This window comes from Notolepis coatsorum, assembly GCF_963971535.1.
Source record: "Notolepis coatsorum genome assembly, chromosome: 14".
Classification (NCBI taxonomy): domain Eukaryota; kingdom Metazoa; phylum Chordata; class Actinopteri; order Aulopiformes; family Paralepididae; genus Notolepis; species Notolepis coatsorum.
The window spans coordinates 89,364,784-89,383,023 of record NC_140178.1 but is presented as its reverse complement, the minus strand read 5'-3'; the positions used below and the strand labels follow the sequence as shown (position 1 = coordinate 89,383,023).

At 49.0% G+C, this 18,240-nt stretch overlaps 1 protein-coding gene across 1 annotated transcript in view; it reads left to right on the top strand.

Moving 5' to 3' along the window:
* Positions 1 to 15,545, top strand: part of LOC311240370 (transmembrane protein 184B-like) — a gene marked incomplete at its 3' end in the record, with an annotated part of 58,588 nt that extends 43,043 nt beyond the window's left edge. Inside the window, exons 7-9 of the mRNA XM_084328956.1 lie at positions 9,852 to 10,021; positions 11,183 to 11,377; positions 15,316 to 15,545. Of these exons, the coding sequence (XP_084185082.1) occupies positions 9,852 to 10,021; positions 11,183 to 11,377; positions 15,316 to 15,545 (595 nt within the window). The remainder of the gene's footprint in view (positions 1 to 9,851; positions 10,022 to 11,182; positions 11,378 to 15,315) is intronic.
* Positions 15,546 to 18,240: the final 2,695 nt, after the last annotated feature.

The window sequence follows — 18,240 nt, the reverse complement described above, 5'->3', positions numbered from 1 at the left end:
ATGATACGGTACAGACATGATGTTGATTGAGAACGTGATGTAAAGTATATCTACATATCTGTACTGTTTTGATTTTGATTTTGTGCTGAATAAAAAATATATTATCTGAAAAACATAATATTCTGCATGAAACCCCAAAAAGTTTACTTAATTGAAGAAAATATGTGTTCGGTGGTGACAATTATTATGGTTACACACCGATTTTCAGACTTTGGAACACATTTATTTCAAAAGTATGGGATTTAGCTACTTACCATGCAGCCATGAGGGACAGGGAGGCAGTGTCAATACCTGGTCAAAAATGCAGGGGTGTGGCTAAAAACCAGGCTCAGCCAATGGACTAAAACGAAAGGTTATCCTATAACCTAGTTATATGAATACTGGCTGAGCGTCTCGCTCTGCCCTATTGAGATAACTTGCACCCCTATATCACACTCCACCTTCCTCAGAAAGATTTCCAACACGGAAAAACCATCCAAGGGACCTCAGGGCGCTAAGAACGAGACGTTCAGCCAGTATTCATATAACTAGGTTATAGGATAACCTTTCGTTATATTATCATACTGGCAATCGCGTCTCGCTCTGCCCTATTGAGATAAGAGGCAGAGCGGACGCGTGGCCCGACAAGTGTACCCCCTGAGGGCCCGTAAGCCCCAGCCAGGGAGGAGGGGAGTCCCGTCCACCTGCCCATCCTAACGAAGGGGGGGAGGCAGTCAACTCCACCAAAGTGCGAAAAAGGGGGAACCAGACACCCCGAAAACGCACAGCACAGGCGGGACCATGTGTGATACAGCACCCCGTGGCACACACCCACACACCCCTGCTAGCCCACCAATGGTGGGACGCAGGAGAGGTCCCAGACCTCAGAACCGCCTCTGAGACAGAACCCCCAGTCATGTCCACGAGGCAAAACTTAACGAAGGGACCCGGGGAGGACCAGGAGGCCGCAGCACAGATGTCCTCCACCAAGGCCCCCCCTAACAGGGCAGCGGCCCGAGGGGGGACCTGTCCAGCCAACGTGTAGCAAAGGGCAACGCCCTCACACAACCAATGTGACAGGTGCTGCTTGGACAGCGCCTCACCCGCGCGAGGGCCACCGTAACAAACAAACAGTTGAACGGAAGCCCTGAGATCCCGAGTCAGACTGAAGGTAAACCCCCAGTGCACGGTCAGGACACGACAAGTGAAGGCCTGCCTCCAACTCACTAGCGTGAGGAGGCGGATGAAAACGCCTGAACCACAATATCCCTGGAGCGAAAAGAGCTCCGGATATTCTTTGGCACGAAGACTGGATTAGGCCTCAGAGTCGCACCGCTATCGGCCGAATAGACAGGCACTCAGGCCGCACCGAGAGAGCACACAGCTCACCCACGCACTTAGCGGAGGTGATGGCCAAAAAGAATGCGGTCTTAAGACAGCTGATCCAATGGCGCCTGCTCAAGAGGCTCAACCGGGGCCTCCGACAACCGGCCCAGGACCAGTTGGAGGTCCCACTCGGAGACAGAGAACGTTCCACAGGCTTGAGACGCCGAGCGCCAAGCAGGAATGTTTCACGAGAGGGTGGCTGAACAATGTTCCGCCCCCACACTCGACCATACGCCACTCCCCAGCGTAAGACGCGGTAGTGGACGGAGCGTGCGCGTTCCGGATAGCGTTAACCACAGAAGAGTCAAGACGCATCCCCATCAGATTCACACTTTCAGCAGCCAAGCCTAGAGGCTGCCCCAGAACAGGAGGCAGAACAGAGTTCTGTGTGCCTGAGAGAGGGCCTGCAGTGACCACGGAACAGGCCACGGCGGGGCCACCAAGAGCTGAATCAGGGCCGGGGACCACACAGCTGAGCCCCGGCCCGGCGCAACCAGGATCAAGTCCCGCTCTCCCGATGTACCCGCCCCCACAGCTGAGCTAACAGGTGTATGGGGGGGAATGCGTACAGAATCCCGGGCGGCCACGGAATCGGTCCCAGACCTGTCCGACTATGTCTGGACGTAGTCCCCACTCGTCAGGATGAGGACCGCCCCGCAACATCACATCTGCACCCACATTCTCCCTGCCGGGGATGTGAAGAGCCCTCAGGCTGCCCAGATGGAGAACGCCCACAGCCAGAGCCCGACCGCTGCCCGGTGCAGACGGGGGGAGCGCACTCCTCCCTGTCTGTCAATATACGACGCTGACGTCGTGTTGTCCGTCCTGATCAAAACATGCTTGCCCACCACAAGGTGGCCGAGCCGTTTGAGGACCAGAAGGACTGCCTTCAATTCCAACACATTGAATGTAGCGCAGACCGGGCAGCATGGTCTTGCCAGCTGCCCCCTACTGCGTTGGCCAGACACGTCCCCCCCCCATCCCAAGAGGGAGGCGTCGGTGAAGACTGTGACGTGTGACAGCCTGCTGCCCACGGGGACCCCGCAGGTGAGGGCACCAGGCCCTCCCCAGAGGACGAGGTCCCCCAGTACTGACATGGGAACCTTCAGCCGCTTCCACTTTCCACCATTTCCATACTGGAAAAAAACCACCTCTGTATCCTCCTCATGAAGAGGAAGCCAAGAGGGACCACAGAGTGAGCAGATGCCATCATACCGAGCAGGCGCATCATGGACAGCGCCGTAACCGTCCTAGGACGGAACCTCCCGAGCGCGCCGAGAACCACCCACTTGCCGCCGCTCCGAGTGGGATGCCCATATAGACCTTGAGCTTAGAAATAAGCCCAAGTACTCCACCCGTTGACTGGGAAGAGGAGTACTCCACTTCCAGTCTACAGCAAAACCCAGGCTGGTGAGACCTGGCGACCTTCCCTGACCGGCCGAGGACCAGAACGTCGTCCAGGGTAGAATAAGATTCGTAACCCCCGACGACGCAGAGGCCCCAGCACGGTCTCCACTCACTTGGTGAAGATGGGGGGAGCCAGAGAGTAGCGGAACGGCAGCCTCTGGTACCCATACGCTAAGCCCTGCAAAGGAAGCGTAGGTATGCCCTAGGATGGAAGATCGGGATGCGAATACGCATCCTACAGGTCTATGGAGGTGAACCAGTCCCCCACCTGACAGTGCCTAACAGGTGGGAGACGGTCAACATTCTGAACCTTCCATGGGACAGGTCCAGTATGGGTCTGACACCCCCCCCCCCCCCCCCCGATTTCTCGGGCACCAGAGAATACCGGGAGGAAACGCCGCTCACCGCGTCCTCTCATGGGACCACGACGACGGCCTGCTTCGCCAACAGAGATTGGATCTCGTCGGCCAGAGCTGTCACTGCTGCGGACCCTGACAAAAAGGGTCTGTACCAAACCCAAAAATGGAGGGTGGGGTTGTGCAAACTGCAACACAAGCCCCCGCCTCAGCGTTCTCCCCATCCACCTCGACATATGGCACTGCTGTAGCCATATGTGATGATAATCCCAAAGCGCACCCACCGCCAACTGGCGCTGGTCCGCCAGGAACTGTAGATAGGAGGCCCGGTCCCACCCGCTGTGCGTTGCCAACCCTGGACTTGCCAACCGCGCCAGCAGGGCATCTCGCGGAGCCGAGATATCGCACCCTGACACTACCAACGAGGCAATCGCACCCAAGGGGGGACCCCAACAGAAAGGGCCGGTCTGATACGAGGAGAGCGGCCATCACACTTGGTGACATAAGCTCCCCCACTGAACATCTCCCCGGCATGGACTGCTGAGGATAGCCTGCTCTGCAGCTGGACATGCAAGGCGTGTGGTCCCTACACTGCCCGATAGGGTGGGTTCCTACACACCGTAGTCCTGCAGTGATATTACTACCACCCAAACCACGTGTGCCTGACTGACCACCGCTGGTCTTCTGGTCGGGGGAGCACTAACGTGATACCCGGCCTGGTGAGGGCGGGCTGGGGGAACTCACGCTGCGACCTCCTGGGCCTTGAGTTCCCCCGCTGACAACCTTTTCCGTCGACAGACACAACACCAGTCTCACCAAACACAGACGCAGAACGTGTGGCGTGGGAGCCGCTTGACAGCACAGCATTCTCACAGACAGACCCAGGCCTAGCTAGCAACTGGGTGTCAGCCCCTGTCCCCATGAGAAGCGAAACGTGGGACCGCTTGCGCTTCACTGAAGGCACGCGGCCCGCAGCCAAAGGGAACAAATCAGAGCCCGTATCCCGCTGGTGTTGGGGGAGGGAGTGACCGGAGAGCGTGCTAGACACAGCTAGACGGCGACGGTTTTTTAGGGCGTGCTCATCTAATGTAGCCGATCCCTCGGCCGCCAAGGCTGTCGGCCTTGTGATCACCTGTTGTCTTTGTGCCCAGGGTACCTCAGACGGGGGAAACATGGCCGCTGGTCGGGGGCCTCGCCACAGCCGCTGGCGAGGCCGTGCCCTCACCGCTGGCTGTGCGGTATGAGGCGGTGTGGGGCCTAGGTCAAATACCGTCCGCGCTCCTGCGGAAAGACCAAAAGTCCCTCTGCGGAGAGGGCAGCCCTGAGGAGGGAAAGCCTTCTCTCCTCCTCAAGGGGAGACTGTTCCAACCAAAGATGTCTGTGAACAAGCGTTGACAGCATCCTAGCCCTCCCTGCGGTTATAGCTTGCGGCTAGGTCAAAAGCTGAATAACCTCAAAACCCGACACCATTTTTGACAGAAAAAACAGCTAATTGAACAATGTTGCCAGTCGCTGCTAATTCTATACCGCGGCGGTATAGGCTTTATCAGCCCACCAGCCACCTGCCGGGCCGACTCGCCTCATGGCGTCGGCCAGGCGGGACACCGTTCCACCATGTCAGAGGCAAAGGACTGATGCCACCAGCTTCACTAAGCACGGAACACCAGTGGTGGCTGCAGACCAAAGTCTACTACTAGTGAAGCACTGCCTCACTAGTAGGCATGCAACAACCTCCACTGTGGTGTGCACCCATGAAGGGATAAATGAACAAAAACTCTATTAACATATTGCAGAATGGGCTAGTCCATACACATAATTGTTAAGGGGATGCAGACCAGAGAAAAACACCAGTCCTGTCCACACCAAGGACCCCCATTTTCAATTAATAGATTCACAAAAAGAGCACCTGCCCTGAGCCTCAGCCCATCCACCCATGTAAATGGTAAACAAGCCCCCGTTAAACCCCCAACATTAGACACCGATTGACCGTCAGCATGAATGGTTAAGAGGAGGGAAGACCTTTTAGTAAAGACAGCCCTCGGCGGGGAACAAAGGAACGGCGTCCCAGCATCGTAGCATTAGCATTAGCCGCGTGCTCTAGGATATTTGGAAAAACACCCAAAAAAGAGTCATGACGACCATGTTTTCCCAAATATCCTGCCCCTTGCGCCAATACATCACTCGGTTGTCTCACGGGACAACGAGCAGTATTACTCATGCTAGTATCAATGCCTGATAGCGCAGGCCTTACCTGTGCATGACTTAGCTCGACTGCTAACCATCGCGTGACGTCCCTCGGTCCGCTGTCACGAGACGAGGAAAACCCAGGACAGGCCCGTTGCGCTGTTTAGGATGTGCCGAGAAGATTCCAGGGGCTGGTGAACTTCTGGCGAATACCCAACATTGTGTAATTTCTCCCTGCGTTTCATAACAACTAGTTCACGGAGTGCACTGCTACTTCTGTGTTGGAAACAAAAAGAGGAAGGTGGAGTGTGACCATGTCTGGCGTCATATTGGGGGACGCAGGGGCGTGGGCGGTCTGGTCACGTGCATGTGAGTGCATTTGTTTGTTTCGTGAGCACATTAAGTGCTAGGAGATAAGAGTTATCTCAATAGGGCAGAGCGAGATGCGGTTGCCAGTATGATGATATGGAAATGCCGCTGCACCGAACGGCTGCCTTTCTGATCGCTCCGTCGAGACTGTGCTTTCTTTTGTTAATTTTTATAGTATTAAGAGTTTTATTTGCACCAACTGTTGGTGCATTACATGTGTATGACCGTCAGTCAATCATTGACATTGGATTAAGGAAAACTTACCGATTGGATTGCTCTCTGGATCGGATTGCTGAACAGCAGCAGTGGCCCGCCGAGATCCTTTGTTGTGGCCGTGGCCAAGGCCAGGAGAAGCCGCGACGACGTGGAAAGAGAGCCGGGGTCCGGAACAGACTGAGGTCCAAACGACACAGAACCACATTGCCCAGCATATTGTTGGCCAATGTGCAATCGATAGGAAATAAACTGGACGACATCAGAGCACGGATCCAATTCCAGAGGGACATTCGGGACTGTAATGTCCTCTGTTTCACAGAAACTTGGCTGTCTCCAGATGTCCCGAATCATGCAATAGAACCAGCAGACCACTTCTTTGTCCTCCGCAAGGACCGGACGGCAGAGTCACTAAAGACGAAAGGAGGCGGCATTGCCTTCATGATAAACAAGGAGTGGTGCGATATAGGCAACGCAAAGGAATTGTCAAACCACTGCTCCCCAGACCTGGAGTTTATCACGGTCAAATGTCGACCCTTCTTCCTCCCGAGAGAGTTAACGTCCATCATCCTCATCGGAGTGTACATCCCACCACACGCGAACACTGGGGCCGCACTTTCAAAACTACACAACAAGGTAAATAAACAACAGATAGCTAGCGTTGACGCTGCCATTTTGGTTCTGGGCGATTTCAACAGCGCACGTCTTAAAAAGGTGTTGCCGAATTTCTATCAGCATGTGACCTGTCCCACCAGAGGCGAGAACATATTAGACCATGTATACTCGCAATTTAAGAATGGGTACAAGTCACAGGCTCTTAGCCCATTCGGTAAGTCCGATCACGCCGCCATTTTTCTTTTGCCAAAGTATAAACAAAGTCTCAAGCGAACGCCGGTGGTGTCGTGAGAGGTTAAGCGTTGGACTGTGACGTCAGAGGAGACACTCCAAGCTGCGCTTGAATGCACAGACTGGAGGGTATTCCGTGATAACACAGCCAATATTAACGAATACACTGAAACGGTGCTTGACTTTGTCTGTACTCTGTTAGAAGAAACAATCCCCTCTACCACAATTAGAATCTACCCAAATCAAAAGCCCTGGGTAGATAAATCCGTCCGTGAGGCTCTGAAAGTGCGCACATCAGCCTACAACACCGGGCTGGTGACAGGCAACATGGAAGAACACAAGACGGCAAGATACAACGTCAGGAGAGCAGTAATAGAGGCAAAACGGCGTTACAGGGATAAAGTTGAACTTCAGTTTGAACAGGCTGACTCTAGAGGTATGTGGCAGGGCCTCAGAACAATGACAGATTACAAAGGCACCTCCCTCAAACTGAACAGTGACATCTCCTTAGCAAATGATCTCAATTCCTTCTATGCGAGGTTTGAGGCTGTGAATTACAACACCAGCCTACAAACCACGGCAATGGGGGGGGGGGGTCTGCTGATGGAGACTCAGTGTTCAGGGTAACAGAGCATGAGGTGAGACGGATCTTTAAAAAAGTGAATATCAGGAAGGCAGCAGGACCGGACGGCATCCCCGGCCGCGTCCTAAAAGTCTGTGCCGACCAACTGGCTCCGGTATTCACTGACATCTTCAACCTGTCCTTGGAACAGGCTGTCATCCCCACCTGTCTGAAGAAGTCCACCATCATCCCTGTACCCAAAAAATCTACGCCCGCTTGCCTCAACGACTACCGCCCTGTAGCCCTCACCTCCATAGCCATGAAGTGCTTTGAGAAGCTAGTGAAGGGCTACATCTGTTCCTCCCTCCCCATCAACCTGGACCCCCTGCAATTTGCATATCGCCCCAACAGGTCCACGGAGGACGCCATAGCCCATGTGCTGCACACAGCAGCATCACACCTGGACAAGAGGCAGGGGAACTATGTGAGAATGCTGTTCATCGACTACAGCTCAGCATTCAATACCATAGTCCCCTCCAAACTCATAGCCAAGCTCAGGGACCTGGGCTTGAACTATGACCTCTGCCAGTGGGTCTTGGACTTCCTGACGGGCAGACCCCAGGTGGTAAGAGCAGGCAACTGCACCTCCTCATCCATCACGCTCAACATAGGGGCCCCCCAGGGCTGTGTTCTGAGCCCCCTCCTCTACTCCCTGTACACACATGACTGCGTGGCACAGCGGAACAACAACACAATCATCAAATTTGCTGATGACACAGTAGTGGTGGGCCTGATCTCTGCCAATGACGAGAGGGCCTACCTGGAAGAGGTAGAGAATCTGTCACAGTGGTGTCAGGAGAACTGCCTCTCCCTGAACGTCAGCAAAACAAAAGAGATGATTGTGGACTTCAGGAGGTCGGGGGTCAAGGACTACAGCCCCCTCAGCATCGACGGGGCACCGGTTGAGAGAGTGAACAGTTTCAAGTACCTCGGAGCCCACATATCCGAGGACTTGACATGGACCACACACATTGACAGTGTTGTGAAGAAGGCACGACAACGCCTCTACTTCCTCAGGCGCCTAAGGAAGTTCCAAGTCAGTCAGAAGATCCTTAGGAACTTCTACTCATGTACAATAGAGAGCATCCTGACTGGCAACATCACCTCCTGGTTTGGGAATAGCACTGCACAAGACCGTAGCAGACTACAAAGAGTGACACGTTCAGCCGAACGCACAATTGGAGGGGGGCTTCCCACCCTCCAGAACATTTACAACAAGCGGTGCAGGGGGAAGGCTAAGAGAATTATTAAGGTCTCGAGCCACCCGAACAACTGCCTCTTTGAACTGCTGCGGTCAGGCAAGCGATACCGGAGTCTTAAGGCGAGCACAGAAAGACTCAGAAGAAGCTTCTATCCCCAGGCCATCAGGCTGCTAAACGAACAATAAACACTATGCAACAACCATCAAATGCACACAGCACACACACCCACACGCACACACTCACTTAAACAAACAACACACTGCAGCACCCACTCTCCACACTTTAGATCACACAAACACACTTTATATTTATTGATAAAGGATTTGCACTACAAACTCGTACACCTACTGTAAATTGTACCTAAATTGCACCTCATCCCACTTCTGCCTTGCACTATATAGTATTGTATATTAGTACACTGCATAGTATTGTATATTATATGGTAACTCAGTTACGTCTATTCTGCATCGAACATTGTACATTCTATTCTATACTGAACACTGTGACCTCGTTTTTTTTTACTTCTAATTTACATGCTATACTATGTTATTTTATTTCATACTTATCTTGTCTTGCACAGTCTCTGGAGCGTAACAGTAAGAAGCATTTTGTATAAAAGTATTCTGTACTTCTGTATGACAACTATTAAAGAAACTTGAACTTAGTATAGTTTTTTAATTAAAAGATTTAACCCACAATAAATCTAAATCGTTCAACTTCTGTTTAAACTTAATCATGAAGATCTTTGAAATTACACCATTGAACTAAATCTAAAAAAAAAAATAGTGTTATTTACATACATGTACATACAATGTCAGGGTTTGGGAAAGCTACTTCCCAATAGAAAGTACCCTATAAATGATGATTTTGTATATATTTAGCTCATCACAATATAATTTAATGCCTTGGGTTTAAATAGATCATAACATATTCTTAGTAAATATCTATGTCTGAATACTTAATTGTTTTGTTAAATAGTTTTTCTTGTTGTGGGACAGCACTTTGAACTAATTCGGTAGAATGCCCCGTATATGTCTCTTCTATGTACTCATCCTCATATCTCTGCTCTACTGTATTTTATTGTGTTATTAGTTTTAAGGCCTGACTTTGGTCAACTGTTGTTTTTAAACGTGCTTTATAAATAAAGTTGACTTGACAGTCATTTTCCTGTTTTGAAACACACAGAATTCGGAAGTCATCAGCTCATTGAAATCCGTTCACAGCGATCTATGAAAACAAAGATGGCGGCGAGACTAAGCTCCTGTTGTCTCCTGTGTGTTTGTGCAGCGTGGCCAGTGGGTACCTGTATGTCACCATCATCTACAACATCTCCGTCAGCCTGTCTCTCTACGCCCTCTTCCTCTTCTACTTCGCCACGCGAGAGCTGCTGGTCCCCTACAGCCCTATGCTCAAGTTCTTTATGGTCAAGTCCGTCATCTTCCTCTCCTTCTGGCAGGGTGAGGGAACCGCGTCTGTCTGTACATACCTGCATTATAATTAGGGATGGCACGATACCACTTTTTCATGTCCGATACCGATATCACACCCTTGAGTATCTGCCAATACCCATCCGATAACTGCCCCCCCCCCCCCCCCCCCCTGCTCTTAAAAACGAAAACTTGTGTTTAACCTAGCCATCTATAAAACATCATGCTAAAACTGTGAAACATATGTGCTACTCCCCTAAAGAAGAAATACATAGCATACATGACTAAGTTATGCAATAATGCTGCTGCTTTTTATTTAGTTCAAATTTAATAAGTTAATAAGACTACAAAGACTAGCAGCCTGGCTCGCCTTATCTATCCCACCGGCCCTGCATAAAGAGAGAAAATGTCTGTCTCTACAGTTTTAGAGTTTAACACACACAGAGGGTCCATTAAACTAATATCTATATAGATATTTACATTACATACATGTTGTTATAACCATATGAAAACCAGTGATATCTTTCAGTATCGTATCGTGGCAGACTTTGTGATATTGGCAAATATCGTATCGTTGTCCAAAGAATCTATATCGTATCGTGATGAAACTGTTGATTCCCACCCCTAATACCGATACTGAGTATCGGATCTGTGCCATCCCTAATTATAATCCTCTTTACAAAGCTGTAGATAATATATCTGTATCTGTACATACTGTATCCCTTACCTACTCTTACTAGTTACACTGCCAGCCAGTACGACTACTACCATAGTGTCTTTATACCTGTATTCATGTATGTATTAATATTACAAATCATATTACAAACCAGTTTAATCACCTGTACATTGTATATTGCTGTTGCACTTTACTGTTACATTTGCACTCTAGTTGGATGCCAAACTTCTTTTAGTTGTACTGTACTTGTGCTGTATAATTACAATAAATTGTAATCTAATCTAATAACCTTCCACCTTGCGTAAGACGCACACAGTCAGACATACGCACTCACACATGTTTTCAAGAGTGCTTAAAAACAAGACAAATTATGTTTCTTTTTTTGTTTGAAATAGTGGCAAATTTCTTTCTCTTATTCTTTCTCAATCTTTGTCATTCGTTTTCAATCTCTCTCTCTCTCTCTCTCTCTCTCTCTCTCTCTCTCTCTCTCTCTCTCTCTCTCCCCCTCCCTATAGGAATGTTGCTGGCCATCCTGGAGAAGTGTGGCGCCATCCCTCAGATCAGCTCGGCGGAGGTGAAGGTGGGTGAGGGAACAGTTGCCGCCGGTTACCAGAACTTCATCATCTGCATTGAGATGTTCTTTGCCGCGGTGGCTCTGCGTCACGCCTTCACATACAAGGTCTACATGGACAAGAGGCTGGACTCCTATGGTGAGAGGACCATCTGTAGTTTGGTGGTGAAAGGTTAACCGTCTGTAGTGTGGTAGTGAAAGGGTTAACCTTCTGTAGTGTGGTAGTGAAATGTTAACCTTCTGTAGTGTGGTAGTGAAAGTTTAAGCGTCTGTAGTGTGGTAGTGAAAGGGTTAAAGGGGTATTCCACCTAAATGTGTGTGGTTGTAATTCTACCATATCGTTTTCCTAAAATGTGACAATTGTTTTAAGAACAATGCAAGCCGGGCGGCTAGGTGGCGCAGTGGGCAAGGCGCTCCCCACCAACGCAGGATATGCTGGGTTCGAGCCCAGCTCTCGGCGTTGCTACCAGCTTGGCTGGTCGTTCATACTAATACAATTGGCAGTATTAGGGGGTGGGAAGCTGGTGGGTGGGGATTGGATGTTGTGGACAGCGACTCCTACAGGTCGGTTGGTGCGCCTGCGCAGTAGAATCAGGAAGCGACGAGGGCGGCGTGTCCCTCCCACGCAGACCCTCGCCACTGAGAGATCGCGCTGTGCAGGTGAAAAGATGCGACGGCTGCCTCCTCAAGTACCGGAGGGGACACGTGATGCAAGGCTTCGTCCACATTGGAGCCGGCTTGTGGGAGGCATGGCCTAACAACGTTCGAGACAGGCGAGGGTAGAATTGGACAATACGAAATTGTCGACGGGAGAAAAAATTGAAAAATGGGGAGAAAAAGTAGATAAAAAAAAAGAACAATGCAAGCCTATGACATCATTGAATTACACTGGTTGATGGTTGAAGGAAAACCTTATGAACGGTCACTTATGAGCTCAAAACTCATAAAACGAGAAAAAACTACTTGCCACATCTTAGGGATTTTGTAGAATTACAACCTAAAAGTCAATATTTATTTATTTTATTTAACCTTTATTTATCCAGGCAAGCAATTAAGAACAAATTCTTATATACAAAAGCAGCCTGTATGAGTGTAATGTGGAAGAAAGAACATGAAGAAATGCACAAAGAACAAGTCCTCTTTAACCACATGTACCCCTGCTGGCCTGGGATCTCTCCTGTGTGTCCCCTGCTGGCCTGGGATCTCTCCTGTGTGTCCCCTGCTGGCCTGGGATCTGTCCTGTGTGTCCACTGCTGGCCTGGGATCTGTCCTGTGTGTCCCCTGCTGGCCCGGGAGCTGTCCTGTGTGTCCCCTGCTGGCCTGGGATCTGTCCTGTGTGTCCCCTGCTGGCCTGGGATCTGTCCTGTGTCCCCCCCTGCTGTCTAGCTTTCAGCAGCGTTCAGTCCTTCCTACCGTCTCAATGAAGGAAAAAGGAATACACGAAAGGAAGTGGACTTTCATGAAAACAGAAAGGAAATGCACAAGGGTGGGATCACATGGGACACTTCTGTCAATGCGCTTGTGTCCTTCTGTAGTGTGGTAGTGAAAGGTTAACCGTCTGTAGTGTGGTAGTGAAAGGGTTAAGGCCTTTTCAACGGATTGGTCCCACCAAGCACGTCTCCTCCGAGCAACGCACCTCCCGTTTTCGAGGCGGCGTGTTTTGGGCGGCGTTCCAAGTAGATGCATTGGTATTGTACACATTTGTATTATTACTTGTTTGCCGTTTCATTTGACTTGAGGTTCATGGATGTAGAGTTCTCCACTTCAACCCTGTCGCACCACGTGATGATGTCATCCTCTGGTCAAGCGTTGTATTGCTTAGCAACCACAAGAATAATGTATTGCTCCTCACACTCTTGTTCTCTCTGTGCCACCACCGCTCACAGATTAGTTTCTGGCGTTTGATTATTTATTTAAAAAAGAAGCAGGCGATCTGATCCTGACACTATCTGTACTGACTATCTGTATGTCATGTATGTCATATATGTCCTGATGAATTGAAAATGGGGGACCCTGATGTAAACAAGACGAAAGTCTTTCTCTGGTCTGCATCCCCTTAACAATTGTGTGTATTGAGCTGTACTGTATTGTACCCATTCTGCAATCTGTTAATAAAGTTTTCAATCAATCAATCAATCAATCAATCCTGGTTTGAGGAACCAGCTCTCTGCTGCAGTGGCATCATTAGGGTTGGGTACCGTTCACATTCGAACCGGTACCAGTGCCAGTTCCTGGAGTTCGGTATCGGTACCCAGCGGTGCCTTTTTTTTATACTTAACTCTCTGTAATAACAAAACGTTTTTTATTTCAGTTGTAAAAGATTTGTCCAAACTTCTCAATTTCAACATTGTTATTTATTTAGTACATTTAGTTATTTATTGTTGTAACACTCCACACAAAATAAATTGCATTATCATGTATTATATTTTTAAATGTTTAAATATCAACATTATCTGACCATCTTCAGTAAATATGATCAAACTCTCACCTCGTCTGGTCTTTCCAAAGACCAAAGAGAAGGGACAGTAATATATATATATGGAAAAGGCTCCCTCTTGTCTAGCATATTACATGTAAAGGGACCCAAATTTGGTGCCGGTTGATCAAGTGTGAATCGGTACTCTGTAGTACCGATGTAATTCGGTCAGTACCTTTAAAAAGTACATAGTTCGGTACCCAACCCTGGTCATCATGGTCTGTTCATCATGTGTTTAGCTCTAAACCAGTGGTCACCAACCTTTTTAAGCCCAAGATCACTTTTTTTTTTTTGGTGAAGGCAATAACTACCTATTGAAGCGTTGAGAGAAAAAGACAGCCAAGATTGTACTTTAAACTAAATGACTTTTATTTTATTATTTGCCTGTATTCTAATTACATGCAATGCTTTGGTCCAACATTAAAACGTCAAAGTAGAACTGTAATATGTACTTTCTCAGTCAGTGCTAAGTGCAGTCATCTTATGCAGCATCACTTTTCACATCAAAACAAAAGTAGAACTGTAATGTGGACTATCAGGGAAAGATACAAAAATATATATATATTATTTTAAAAAAAAATCCAGGGAAAGATCTACAGGGAAAGTCTCAAAGATCGACCAGTCGATCGCGATCGACGGGTAGGTGACCACTGCTCTAAACACTACATTATAAAAACATACACAGGGTTGAGGATCATTAGTGATTGTTCCTGTTCTTTCAGGACTGATCGCTCTCCTCTATACCTGTCCTTACCTTCATCTGTTGCTGTTCTATCCATCTATCTCTAGAGAGCCGTCGATACGGTAACTGTATCTTTCATTCCGTTTCTCTTCCTTCCTTTTTTAAATCTTTCTTTTATCTCTGTTCTCTTCCTCTTCCTCCCCTCTTCTCATCTCTCTCTCTCTGCTGCACTAAAGGCTCCTTTCCTATCTATGGACAGTACGGTAGGTCTGTTGTCTGTCGCCTGCGTCACGTCTGTGCTTTTTGTTCGCTTCCTTTTCTTTTATCGAACGTTGTCCCTTTTGTCGTTCTGATTTCGAACTGTTTTGGTCAGATTTTCAGTTCCACATCAGTCTTCTGTATAATGTTGGTTGTTGTTTTAGATGCATTGGTATTGTACACATTTGTATTATTACTTGTTTGCCGTTTCATTTGACTTGAGGTTCATGGATGTAGAGTTCAGTTTCTGTGTACTCCATTTTGGTTTCTCTCTCTCTCTCTCTCTCTCTCTCTCTCTCTCTCTCTCTCTTTTAACCACTAACACCCCTCTCTCTCTCTCTCTTTTAACCACTAACACCCCTCTCTCTCTCTCTCTCTCTCTCTCTCTCTCTCTTTCTTTTAACCACTAACACCCCCCCCCCTCTCTTTCTCTCTCTCTCTCTTTTAACCACTAACACCCCTCTCTCTCTCTCTCTTGCCCTACATCCAACTCTGTGTTTAACCACTAACACCTCTCTCTCTCTCGCCCCCCCTCTCTCTCTCTCTCTCTCTCTCTCTCTCTCTCTCTCTCTCTCCCCCCCTCTCTCTCTCCCTCCCCCCCTCTCTCTCTCTCCCTCCCCCCCTCTCTCTCTCTCCCCCCCCCCTCTCTCTCTCCCCCCAGGTCGCTGTGCTCCGATGAAGAGCATCTCCAGCAGCCTGAAGGAGACCATGAACCCGGGGGACATGGTCCAGGACGCCATCCATAACTTCTCTCCAGCCTACCAGCAGTACACTCAGCAGTCCACCCTGGATCGGTGTGGAGGCCCCGCCCTCTCCCGCAGCCACAGCAGCCTCAGCGCCCGGGCGGACAACGAGAAGACCCTGCTGCTCAGCTCCGACGACGAGTTCTGAGACACATTACTGTGTGCACACACACACACACACACACACACACGCACGCGCACACACACACAGACACACAAGCGCACACACACACGCACGTGCACACACACACGCACGCGCACACACACACAGACACACAAGCGCACACAGACACGCACTCTCACACACACACACACACACACACACACACACACACACACACACACACACACACACACACACAGGGTTTACACTGCCAGCTTCAAACTGGATTTAGTTCTCTCTTTTCTTTTTTCCCCTCAGCTTGGTGACACAGATCTTATCGTTCTAGTTGCTTCCTAAAACACGGAGACTTCTATTCTAGGAGTTGTTCTCCCATGTTTAGACGCCAATTAAAGAGATCAGATTGATGTCAGATATGTGATGTGGCCAAGAGTTCTGAGACCCTCTGCTGGTGAACAGAGCGTGGGAGGGAGGAGCCATGGGGGGGTTTAGTTGCCATGACGATGAGGGGGGGGTCTGAAGAGGAAGGAGGGGTTTAGTCGCCACGGCGAGGGGAGGGCGTCTGAAGAGGGAGGAGGGGTTGAGTCGCCATGATGAGGGGGGGGGGTCTGAAGAGGGAGGAGGGGTTGAGTTGCCATGATGAGGGGGGGGGGGTCTGAAGAGGGAGGGGGGGTTGAGTTGCCATGATGGGGGGGGGGGGGGGGTCTGAAGAGGGAGGAGGGGTTGAGTTGCCATGATGGGGGGGGGGGGGGGGTCTGAAGAGGGAGGAGGGGTTGAGTTGCCATGATGGGGGGGGGGGGGGGGTCTGAAGAGGGAGGAGGGGTTGAGTTGCCATGATGGGGGGGGGGGGGTCTGAAGAGGGAGGAGGGGTTGAGTTGCCATGACGAGGGGAGGGCGTCTGAAGAGGGAGGAGGGGTTTAGTTGGTTGAGTCCTTTGTAGACTATCATTACATTTTGTGCATATTCCACATAATTGTGTGTTGGGTTGAGTCTACATGGACCACATTTCAAATACTGGTAACGGACATTTTAGTTAATGCAGCTTTATGTTTCCCCCCCCCCCCCCCCCCCCAAATGACTGTTAACTCTCGTCCCGTCCCCCTCTCTCTCTCCATTCCCCTCCCCTCTCTGGCATCTCTGCCTGTTACTGAAATGTTGCCAAATAGGGAGGTGTAGTGGTTTAGCTGGGTAATGTTAACGTTAGTTAGCTAGCGTGGTATCAGCTGGCTGTGACGTGTATTAGGCGACAGCACCAAACGACAGGCTGCCTGTACTGGTAAGTGTAGTTATTTTTTAACAACAAATTAAAAACCTTATAACTACCTTTATTTCAACCAAAAATGCTTAAACAATAATGTTAGTGGTAGAAGGGAACTCATTTTGTGCAAAAATGGAAAGCTTGCCAATGTTCATGAGGTAGAATTGTTACAATAGCCGATAATCCATTTTCCCAATGATACATCCCTAAACGGGTGGACCGACCGTGCGGTCCAAAGTGACGTCAGACTACACCTCCCTATAGAGGGGGGGGGGAGACTCTACCCCTGCCCCGCAAGACACACTGACTAAAGATTCACATTAGAAAGTGACTTGCAGACAAGCCACACTATAGGGCCCTTGAATTGCTGGACATTATTTTAATATATGTTTTTATTACCTTTTCTTTTCTTATGTGACCTTAAAGCTCATTTAAAGCTAGCCTATTGGGAAAACTGTATATTTGAAGAGATGTTATGATTAATTATTACATGTGCTTTTGATGTTTTATGTATGTATTCATAATATGAAGGAGTGTGGTTGTACAGGTCCAACAACAACAACTGTAAGTGTTGTTGTTGGCTTAGTATTGAGGGAACAGCTGTGGGATAGAGATTCTGGTGCGTGGGCGAGAGGACAGCGCCCACGCAGATTACAGATTACCACGCTGCTCTGCAGAGCGTAGCGGACAGGGATTATAATCCCGTAATTGGGGCATTATGTATGCCACAGATCAGGCCTGCTTTTACCGGCGTTCTTTGATGTGGCGTCGGGTGAGGGAAGCTACGCGGGGCGGACTACAAACATGGCGGGTCGAGAAGGTTACAGTACAAACAAGGCTGGTTTGGAATTGGAACATGGAGATGTAAAATGGATAAAGGCATTTGTACATGGGTTCAAAGGTCATTTCAGGAAGGGAGTGGTACGACGGAGCTGTACTCATACGACCTACTGAGAAGTAGGCAGTCGAAAAGTACCCAAACGTATTTATCTTGGTGTGCAATGCAACGGCAATGTCTGCAGTACAAGTAAAACGTGTTTGGAAATGAGTTTATATTATTATAGTTATTCAGTTGTTAGAAGAGTATCTTGAAGTTGTTATGTAGAAACGGCTACTAAATAGCAGCAGTGTGATGAGCCTTCGGACAGAGGCATTAACTATGTGGTACGACTGTAGACTCGTCACATACTGAACTTACACATACTACTCACTATGAATTGAAAATGGGGGACCCTGATGTAAACAAGACAAACGTCTTTCTCTGGTCTGCATCCCTTTAACAATTGTGTGTATTGAGCCGTACTGTATTGTACCCATTCTGCAATCTGTTAAATAAAGTTTTCATTCATTCATGAAGGGACCACGTCAACCAGATCAGCCCAATGTGCAGTTCAAGCTGTGACCAGTAGAGGGCGTCAGGTTGATATTAAGCTTTGGGAGGCTTTGATTGATTGATTGAAAATT